Source organism: Fulmarus glacialis, unplaced genomic scaffold (genome assembly GCF_000690835.1).
Source record: "Fulmarus glacialis isolate BGI_N327 unplaced genomic scaffold, ASM69083v1 scaffold5887, whole genome shotgun sequence".
In the NCBI taxonomy this organism is placed as follows: Eukaryota; Metazoa; Chordata; class Aves; order Procellariiformes; family Procellariidae; genus Fulmarus; species Fulmarus glacialis.
The window spans coordinates 88,142-99,313 of NW_009221338.1; the positions used below are offsets into that span (position 1 = coordinate 88,142).

The window sequence follows — 11,172 nt, forward strand, 5'->3', positions numbered from 1 at the left end:
GTCTTCTTCGCACCCTCCCTTCAGGCATTTATATACATTGTTAAGGCCCCCTTGAGCCTTCTCTTCTCCAGGCTAAGCAGTCCCAGCTCTCTAAGCCTTTCCTCATAGGACAGGTGCTCCAGACTCTTCATCATCTTCATGGCCCTTTGCTGGACTCTCTCCAGCATGTCCATATCTCTCTTGTACGCAGGAGCCCAGCACTGGACCCAGGACTCCAGGTGTAGCCTCACCAGTGCTGAGTAGAGGGGAAGGATCACCTCCCCTGACCTGCTGGCAACACTGTCTAATGCAACCCAAGATAACTTCAGCCTTCTTTGTGGCAAGGGCACCGTGCTGGCTGTTTATGTTCAACTTGATGTCCACCAGGACCCCCAGGTCCTTTTCTGCCAAGCTGCTTTCCAACTTGGTGATCCCCAGCATGTCCCAGTTAGGGACCCCATGCCTGGGGTTGTTGCTCTCCAGGGGCAGGACTTTGCAATTCCTCTGGTTGAACTTCATGACGTCCCTGTCAGTCCACTTCTCCAGCCTGTCCAGGTCCCTCTGGATGGCAGCACGACCCTCTGGCATATCAGCCACTGCTCCTAGTTTGGTGTTGTCTGCAAACCTGCTGAGAGTACACTCTACCTCAAGATCCAGATCAGTAATTAAGATGTTGAACGGGACTGAACACAGCAGGACTCCCAGGTGTACCCTGGGGTACACTGCTAGTTACCGGCTTCCAACTAGACTTTGTGCTGCTGATCACTGCCCTCTGCGCCCAGCCATTCAGTCAGTTTTTGATCCACCTCTCTGTCTGCTCTTCCAGCCTGTACATCAACATTTTCTCTATTGGGATCTTATGGAAGACAGCGTCAAAGGCCTTACTGAAGAGCAGGTAGACAATATTCACTGCTCTCCCCTCGTCTACCAGGCCAGTCATTTCATCGTGGAAGTTCATCAAGTTGGTCAAGCACAAATTCCCCTTCGTGAAGCCATGCTGACTACTCCTGATGATTTTCTTGTCCTAATGATCTCTGAAAACCGCTTATGAAGCGGAACATTTAAGTATGGTTTCTCAAAAGCCTCTCAAGACAACAGCGTAAAGGAGTGATGATTTTGCCACATTCTCTAATGAAATATGCAGCCATTTTCAAAAATGTTTCATCACTGAAGTGGTGCATCTGAAAACGCACAGCTCCGTGTTTAAGCAGTCAAAAATCTACCCTCAGTTTAAATCACTAGAAAGCTGAATCGTGTGCATCATTGATTCATCACCTCCGTAGTTACAAAGGTGGAAACTTCCTTGACGGCTCCCTGGTTTGATGATGCCCTATAAAAACACCTGTTCCAATTGATGATACCCTCATTTGTACAGTTCTGCCATTTCACAAGAAAGAAACCTGCTGCAAGAGGCATTTTGATAGCTCCAGTCTGATCCCCAGAAAAGTCAATGCTGATAACTCATTTAAGCAAAGCAGCTAAAGAAAAGACTCTTGGGTCTTGTTTTTTGTCCCAATGAACAGCCAAAATTTGCTGCTACTCATTACAGAAGATTTCATTAGCTGTGTGCTTTTATGGGCAACTAGTAAAATTTAATGTACTATTTTCCATGATTTACATCCTTTCTGATTATACCCTTTCTGCCTTCAATCCTTCTAGAGAAAAGGATGCAAGTTCCTAGTGCCCTAAAGGCATAATTTAAGATTTGAAGAAACGTCACCTGCTGATTTCTGGTGCTGAATCCTTGTTCTGACCCATGCATGGTGACAATGAGCAACAAACGGACAGTTACTTTAGAAATGGGTCCTTTAAAAATTTTGGTCTTTTTCTTCTCTGCCTTACTACCAAGCCCAGAAGAAAATGGATCTCGGAGATCAATAACCTCAAAGCCTCAAAGCAAATATCCTCTTTCTAAAATTGTTGTTCACTCAGTTCCATCTGCAGCTTTAAGGATGTTAGTCTTTCAAAAACAGAGGCATTTTAATTTGACAAGGCTACTCTTTCAAATCCATTATAACAACATTTCATTCTGAGAAAACTGTACAAAGCAACTCTGTAAGCCACGTTCAAAATCCTCCTAATACACACAAGCATGAAAACCAAGTCTCCAAATAAAAAATAAGTGCATGGTAGTCAAATATCTTCAGTTGGGACCACGTATAAGAACAACCAATGTAATTACACAGGAAGACTGACTAAGCATTACCCTTTCGGCTTTCATCACAAGGATCTAAAATTTCTCGACTTTCCCTTCCCCAAACACACACACAGATTACACGCATCAGTGCTTAGCATCAAGTCGGAACACGAACCATCAGTGAGGACCAGTGAGAGAAATCGTGGTCCTGCAAAAACAGACACACAAAAAGTTACTTCATAGGCTTTCATGTTTATTGTGTAGCTACAAACCCTTCTTAAACTGCAGGAACAGACTTCCTCTTAAACATTCTAGGTGCAGAAATTTACCCTGAGATAAGAACAAACTCTGCTTTTTTTGCAGCACTGCAATGACAGCGGGAGAGAATCAGACTCGCCGCTGGATTCCCATCACCTTCCGATCAAGTCCTCAGTTGGATTTGTGCAAATGCAAAACAGCTAAAACAGGAAAACTCTGGTTCAGTGAGGGGATCATTTAATTTTTATTACAAATGATAGAGAAAAATCACCCAGCTGGTGTCAGATCCTCAGGTGAGATTAACAGGAAAAAAAAAAGAATCTTTTATGTATTTGTTGAGCATGTTTGAAGTGGCAGCAACTGTGACAACAAACAGAGAATGCCACAATGGCATTTTTAGAGACACCTTTAAAGTTGGACCCTAAAGCTCTGGCTCCTGCAGGTATTTTGCAGGGCCAAGTTCACAGGTCTCCACATGTTTTCACCTCCACGGAAGTACTTGCATTCTTGAAGAAACAGAGCCAGGAGCAGTAACTAGACCTGACCTTAGAAGCCACCATACTGCTTGGATCTAGAAGCTACATTTTTCTCTTAGAGCTGAGAAGTATGCATCACTGAAGTATATTATCTGTTCAGCATAAAATTTACATATGCCATCAATAACAATATTAATTGTCATCACCTCAGCTCATCTTTGTCAGATTTCTAAAAAATATTACCAGGAATTTTTCAGGAAAGGGCGCTCTTGGGTTTGCTATGTACTGGGTGAGCACGTTTTATAGTTCCAGGAAGAGCCTGGCAATGCAGGAACCTTCATAAATACTCTTCAGAGTACAGAAGGTTCAAGCAGAGAAATAGAATTTAAAAGTGGATTTATTTCTCTGAACTGACATGAAGGGAAAACGTTACTGGTGAACTGCCATATCTACAATCCTCAGGTGAACATTACTGAAGGTTTTGTTTATTTTAAGTGCAGCAGGAACAGCTTTAATTTCCTTATAAAGATTCTACAGCACAAGGTAACATCTCCTTTGGGAAGTGAATGCTGAAAGGACTCAAAATTTTGGCATCTTTTCTGAGATGGGTTGAATGAGTCAGTGGTTTATAATGACATGCATTAATATGCACGGCCACTTTGTTTCATCAATAAAAAGCCAAAAAACTTAAATGACTAAAGGTAGAAACAGCTTTCGTTATGCATACACATAAGTTTTAAATTGTCTGGTAGTTCCGCAGTCCTGGAAAAGGCTACTTTTAAATAAAATTATGTGGAAAAAATATACATAAGTACATTGTGCACTTGAAGCAAAACCATATGCATACTTTATGCTAATCAAATGTTTTCTGCTATAATCTACATCTTTCCCAGTCTGCAGGACACTTGCCCAGCACTTCACTGAATGATACAGAGTGTAACGAGGAGCCAGGTTAAGACATTTTCTGGTGTGTTGGGCATGAAGAGCAAGAACAGATCTGCAGAAACGAGAATTTTTAAGACAGATTCTCAACTGACCTATACCAATTTTACTAGAGTTGAGGATGAAGCCATCAGAGCCTTTGTTTTCAGGCATTTGGAGTGAAAGGAGCGATGCCGTTTCATGTTCACAAACAACTTGGTTCTTAAAGATCGCTGCTGTGGTTCTTACCTGTTGCTTGTACCCTAGAACCTTCATTCAAATACGGCATGAAATAACTGTTTATCAGGGCATGTTAGGATAAGTGATTTTTAACACCATGAACATCGCATTGAGCAAATAAAATTAGAACTTACTGATTTTTAGAAGTCTCAAATGAGTCAGAAAACACTTATCTAGCTATGCTGTAGGAATGCTAGTACCACCTCTTGTTCTGCTGTCGCAAGTGATTATAACACACCTTTTTCTCTTCTTACATATGCAAATGTTGCCTGGTATACTGTGGGGGGAACCACCAAAAAAAAGGAATAACTTAATAATCTTTTTTATTTGAAAACACAGTCTCACTACTTGTATAAAAAGATATGTCTGAATGGCCCAGGTAAGCAAATCCCAAACCTCAATATTCTAACTGGAGCTAATACATTAAATAAGGGTCCAATGTCCTATTCCAAGCAACAGAAGGTGAAAAAGAGTCTTGGCCTCATCTCTGCCAAAAAAATGGAATCAAAATCAGTATCTTGCACTTTGCTCCTTCTTTATAGAAGAGGCATCCTTCACACGCTGGTTTACCTTTCTATCTTAATGCACATCACTCATGCTTTGTAGAAAGTATCTTAGGAAAGTTTATAAACATCACTGTCAGATGGATAACCCGGGCTTACTTTCAATTCATTCTGGAGAAGTTTTATCAAAATCTGGAATTTAGATTTGGTTGCAACTGCAGCAAGATAAGCAGTTTTGTTACTTCGAAGCTGAAGTTGGTTATTTTTGGTTCTGCTCCTCAGAAGACCTCCATAACCAACAACTGTGAGTCCACGTACTGGATGACACTGTTTGTTCCTATAACCTTGTTATCATACAAAGTCATAATCATGGTGGGCAAGGCTGTCATGGATGATCACAGTCAGTTCAGTACAAGAACTATACCCTGAAAATCAGCACAGTAAACTTGAACGGGACTCTGCTCAAGGAAAAGGGCCGTACATAAACGGGCACACTGGGGTCACTGCTCATGGAGTCATGGGCTCTGAAAAAGCAGGATGCCTTTGGGACTTTGCTTTACAGATAAAATTGCAGTAGTCCAGCATGAACACTAAAAATGCATTTATCTTTACAAACAGGTTTACACTGGCTACAGCTAGGAAAAAAACTTCTTGGCCAGCTTTGGATAATAACAAATCTCTTAACAATCTCAGCAGATGCATCAACGATTGGCTGGGCTCTGTAAGTCTTCAAAGGTGACAAGCGCCAACAAAATACTTTTCAGAGCATATTTAAGGTTAATATTACACTAGCAATAAAAAAACCACTAAGGAAGACCCTAAACGTACTAAAAGAAAGATAGGATTTCCATTCTTCAGTAGGTACATCTCCTGCTGTCTATTCCCCTATCGTAAGGCGTGATGGGAGATCCCTATCAGCTGCATAACCTCAGACTTCTTTTTTTTCCTTACTATACAAACAACTAATATTTTAGGTGGAAAATAGTGGCAGACGCTATACAACTAACTCATCGAAAAGGAAGTAAGTTAACATTTACAGTAGTGAGACTGGGATTCAGTGGGAGGTTTATTTCCTCAGCTCCCCAAAATCATGTCATCTTTAGCAAGAAACTGAACTGAACTTCTCAATGATCACAGGGACAGAACAGGAACTTTTAAATTTTTTCCCCAGAATTTTCACACGGTTCTTCTCTTCCAGGTTTCCACGACCAAGCTGCAGTTTCCAGCTCTGAAAGTTTGCATTGGCGTGTCACAAGTGACTCCTCATAAATCTCCACTATGTAGAAATACAGCCTCAGGCTCTGAGAGACTAGCCAACCCTACAGGAGCAGGGCTAAATAACAAAAACCTCTACAAGAGCAAAAGATAAGAATGATAAACGAAAGAGTCTAGGAAGCATGACACGAAAAAACAGAAACAAGCAGACAAAAATAGGGACAAAAGAATTAATAAGGATGAGAAGAGAAGGAAAGATTCTCTGCATTTGCGGAATACTGAAACAGTCAAGTTTTGAAAGGAAGGGGGGAGATGTAGGTCACTTCTGTATTATTCATTTTATTCATTTGTTAAACAAGGACAAGCCCACTTATTAATCCTCTGAAAAAATACAAGGATTAATTCCCCATCTGCGCAGCACTTTCAAAGCCTCATACAAAAGCACCAATGAAACTGAGTGTTTCGCTCAGCGTTTGTTGGAGCAATAGGTATACAAAGATCACCACCAGATTATTCCTCTGTATAGAGAGACCTTTAGTCAAAGTTACAAAGTTCCCACAAGGAAAAGCTTTGACCTTTTGGCTCCAACACAGCAAAAAAACTTCCGCAACATCTACACATACCTGCCTGCCTACATTAAATAATGCAGAGGAAACCTCTATGCAAACTGAACTGACTGTAGATATCTCTTCTGCCCAAGGTATCAAGAACATGGTAAGATCAGAACAGGCACAGACAACTAAGTGTATTTAATTGAAGCTGATGGTGGGGGGAAAGGGGGGAAGGGTGATTTGCCAAAAGAAAAATGCAAATATGGCCAAGTTCTGCCCCTGGACATACCACTCACTCATTTCATGACATTGCACAAATCAATTCCTAACTTTTTCTCTCAGGACCTCCCACCAGCAGCCATCCATGAAGAGGTATGATATGCCTACTCCTACTCCTGTAAAATCAGCTGAAGATCTACAAATTAATTCTGTGAGGAATGCATGTGACTTAAATACTCACTGCTGGAGCTTCCAGGAGTACTGAACTGGGAAGTTTCAAGGAACTTTCGAGGTGTAGACAAGTTAGTAACATCCATAAGAGGTACAGGAGAGGCATCTTTCACAAGTGAACTGTGTGAGGGGAAAGAATTAAAGCAAACAGTTTACTGTTATTTACCATCTTAGTTCACAACAAATAATCCATTTATTTCTTAAATTTGTAAGCCCAAGCAACAGATAGACATAACACACAGTTTTGATACAAGAGGTTTACCAAACCTAACTTAAAGCACAAGTCCACAGATGAATGTGAGTGAGTGTGTATACATACACATTTGAGTGAAAAGGGAAAAAGCCAAAAAAGCAATGATGAGGGAACACTGTCATATCAAAGACAAAATTTGGTATCCCAAGGCCTCTCTGAATTTAATAGCACTCTAGACTTGTCTGACTGGTCACAGCAACACGATCAGGACAGAGGCACATTGGAGCTTGCCATAGCACGTGATTAGTTCCCAACAGACACATTCACCTCCAGCACAATTAACTACTGCTAGCGTGATAATAAATTAACATGGAATTGTTAAGATCTTTCTGGAAAACTACGTATTGAGGAGAAGAGATGCTCCCATTTCCATGGCTTCTGTCAACCACTAAATCCTTCAAGCTTTTCTAGTTCCCACTAGAAACCTCCACCCTTTTTCCTCCCCTTCAAATGCCTGTGCACACCTACATGCATGCCTCTCCAAACGAACCTCCTTAGTCCAAAAGAAAAGACTTTCTACTTGGTCATTTTCATAATAAATTCACATAGTATTATTTGCCAAAAATGTGTCATGCTGCCCCAGCTGCATAATGAAAGGCATGAAGCTGGATGCGGCAGGGGAACGCAAGCAGGAAATCATTTTTAAGAGAAAGAAGTGGAGAAGGCTCCTACAATGGAGTTCAGTATGTTCCCTTAGAGGTCAAAATGCTTATAGAAATCTGCAAAGACAAGGGCTAAGCTTACTATCCTGCATAAGAAGCACTCATACTCCCCATACACCTACAACACCATACTTATACAGGGGTTAGCTATGCATTCCAGCTTAGCAATGTTAAATAGAACACACTTAAAACCAATACAAGAAAGAATTATAAACATTGTTGCACCCTGGTCAGCAGTCAGTCTAGGGCAGCACACTAAAACAAAGCAACAATACTGTCCTTGATGCAAGAGTTCATGTTATCAAATATCGATGATGTGCAACAGGGAACGTCAAAAAAGATAGAAAACAAGAAAAAGATAAGGGTCCCTGTAGCAGTCATAAAAAAATGCAGTTAATTAGTAGTCCCATAATCTGGGTACACCAAAGCTTTGTGTCTGTTTTTGATTAACAAGATGAGTAAGGAAGAGACTGATGACTTGCTAGCAACCCTCCTTCCTAGAAATTTCAACTTCAATCAATCCTTTATTTCATAAATTCATTTAACGTAACTTACTCTCCTCTTATTTCTGTAAGCATTTTTTATTCCTTCTCATAATAAAATGCTGATTTACCTTTTCTCTGCATCTTTATCATATGCTGGCCCCCCTTTTGCTCCTCGCCCTTGTTTATTACCTCTCCTACTCTACAAAAGTTATCCTCCAATATTGTGTCTCTCTTTTCCAGCCGTTATCTTTCTTCCTTCCCTCCCAAAAACTCTATTGCCCTCAAACTTAGAATTCGCAAAATTAGGAAAAAATAGCCAGGCACCTATACTTAAGCTGGATTTCCACTGATCAGAGGCACCAACCAGCTAAGAAGTTTCAACATCTTTCAAACACCTTAGAAACACAACACAGCGAAGACACTGCTCAGGCACCTCCATATTGCAGCCTCCAGCTAGTAACCTTATGGCTAGCTAGAAGTCTTTTAAACCTTGGATGTCTGCTAAGAAAAGATGAGCAATTTTTCCTTGTGTTCTTCCCTTTGCCTGACCTGAGCTGCAGGATCATGACATTTGTAGGAAAGGTATATGCATCAGAGAAGGAAAAGAATGCTAAAAGGAATTGACCTCATCACAATTCTGTGGGAAGCAGCAAAAAAACAACAGAATCACGAAGCAAAAGTGAAAGAACGAGAACAGACTGTTCACAGGCTCGAAGGTGCATCAACATATTTGAAGTTTTTCTGCTCTCCACAGCCGTAAGCATGAGAAATTTGCTTGCCAAAAATGAAAGGTTGAGGTGTAAATCGATGGCACTCTCCCAAGAAAGTTTCTACTTATGAAAGGGAGAATGTTGTCCTCTTCCCTCCCAGACCTGTTGCCCTCAGTTAGCATCACACCAAACCCACCTTATTCTCCCTTTCTCCTTGTTGCGTTGTCCTACTCGGTTAGTTGATTTGATGTAAAGATGACGGTGTAATTCATCTATCAGGACTAAGTGCATGTTCATCTTCTTACTGTGGAGCTCCAGTCTCAGATCACTCAATCCCTCCACCTGAAGAAGGGGACCCTCCAAGGAGTCCACCGCTGACACCTGGAAGGAGAACACGTGACAACTTTTAAAGGTCAATTCATTCATCTCTTGGGACTCTTCTCTTTGATTAGGGAAGTGTCTGAACACCATGATGATTCTATCCATAAACACTTTCAAAGCAGAAAACGTTTAAGTAGTATTTCTTTATTTCTATTCCTAAAAGAAAATTCAATATATAAAAAGGGTCCAAGATCCGAACAACTCAGATTTAATGAGCAGTCTTCAAATATTTTGAGCATATGTATCAAACAAGTTAGTTAAAACACAGTTCCTTAAATAAAAATCAAAACACAGTTTATCACAAAATAAGAGGATTATCAAGTAGAAAACGTTAGAAAAAGATACTGACAATGATGTTTGATTGTCTTTATTCTTTTCATTAAAGAAACACCAACAAAACATTATTCCAAATTCTATAAATAGGGAGAAAGGGCTTAAGTCTTATTTGCCTAAAGTGATGTCATGACATAGCTGAAAAAGCTTAGGAGGCCTCATCTTCTAGCCTACATAGCTGCTACGTTACGTAAATACACAATTTAAATAAACATAGCCATCAGATTAATGAAAGCTATTGCCAGTTCAAAGGTACTTTTGATCTCTAAAGAGTGTGGGGGTTTTTTAATGCTCAATTAAGGCTCAAATTAAGGAAAATAACTTTATACAAGCAACAGAGTAACAGACAGGGATCTAGACATGCTGAAACGTAAACAGGCCATAGGAAACATTTCTCTGCTGATGCACTTCAATAGTAACCAGCTGACATCCAGTGGGCACTAGACTGAGGAACCGAATTTCCATTTATATCATAAAACCAAACATGGACAAAAGCCACCAGGAATGACAAATCAGTGCATAAAAGCAACACTGCATCTCTCCCAGTTTACTTGTTTTTCTAACTATTTAACAGAGCACTTCCACAGTTACTAAAAAAAAAAAAACCCCACAAAAAACCAAATCAAACCAAAAAAACAAACAACAAAAAAAACCCCCCAAAAAACCCCAAAAAACCAGCATCCCTCTGCAGTTTCCAAAACCTCAGTGCTGATGTTGTAAGAAACTAGAAATAGCATGTTTTGCATACAGAGATTTAAAATTTAAAAAAAGAAAAATCATTCCCTAATAACTGAAGATACTAATAGTGAAATAAGACATTTGCTTGCACTTCGGGATTTAAGTTTATAGCAAACCTGCCAGCTAAACATTAAAAATGAAAAGCAAGGAGATACAGTAAGTAGACAGCCAAGCCAAGGTCTGGTCCCCTAATACCAGTAAATATTAACTATACTGAAAGAACGTCTATCAACAATGTATTACTTTGCTTGCCTCCAGGTCAAGAATGACCCTGAAACAGCTTTGGGGCAGTCAGGCTTTTTAAATTCAGAGCAGTTTCTAAGAGGAAGCTGCACTTTTTCCTTCGTCCTGAAAAATTTTGCCAAGAAGTCCCTAACAACGAAATTCTTTTCTCTGCATGGATGATGCGAGCGTGCCCTTGCTGCCAGTCTTTAGGATACAGCTCAGTCTTGAGAAAGAATTTGTGTCACAGTATTAATCACAGAGGATTGAACCTCCTAAGCCCACCAGCGCTGCAACTTCAACAGCATTTACGGGGTTCCTATCACTTAACACAAAGCACTATCCATCCTCTTTCTTCCCAGTATCTATTTGTGAACAGTTATGGAAGTTTGGCCATAACACATCACAAAACCACACCACAGATGAAGCAAAAAACCAAATCTGCTTGTCCCCAAAAAGCTGACATGCCAGAGTACATACAAATAGAGAAGGCTCAGCAGGCATGCAGACACAGCTTGGAAACCTCTGGCAGAAGTGTAAGTGCTAATTTTTATCTTCTTCCTTTGGCAGGTAGAGATGAACCCCAAATTTCCCAACTCCAAAGGCACTTTAACCCCCCCAGTCACTTCAGGGGAGTTGCAGGCATTCATCACTGCCC

At 40.4% G+C, this 11,172-nt stretch overlaps 1 protein-coding gene across 1 annotated transcript in view; it reads right to left on the reverse strand.

Moving 5' to 3' along the window:
• EXOC4 (exocyst complex component 4) overlaps positions 1–9,311 on the reverse strand; it is a gene marked incomplete at its 3' end in the record, with an annotated part of 67,819 nt that extends 58,508 nt beyond the window's left edge. The window contains exons 1-2 of the mRNA XM_009581077.1: positions 9,037–9,311; positions 6,741–6,850 (exon numbers count right to left, since the gene is read on the reverse strand). Of these exons, the coding sequence (XP_009579372.1) occupies positions 6,741–6,850; positions 9,037–9,311 (385 nt within the window). The remainder of the gene's footprint in view (positions 1–6,740; positions 6,851–9,036) is intronic.
• Between the last annotated feature and the right edge of the window lie 1,861 nt (positions 9,312–11,172).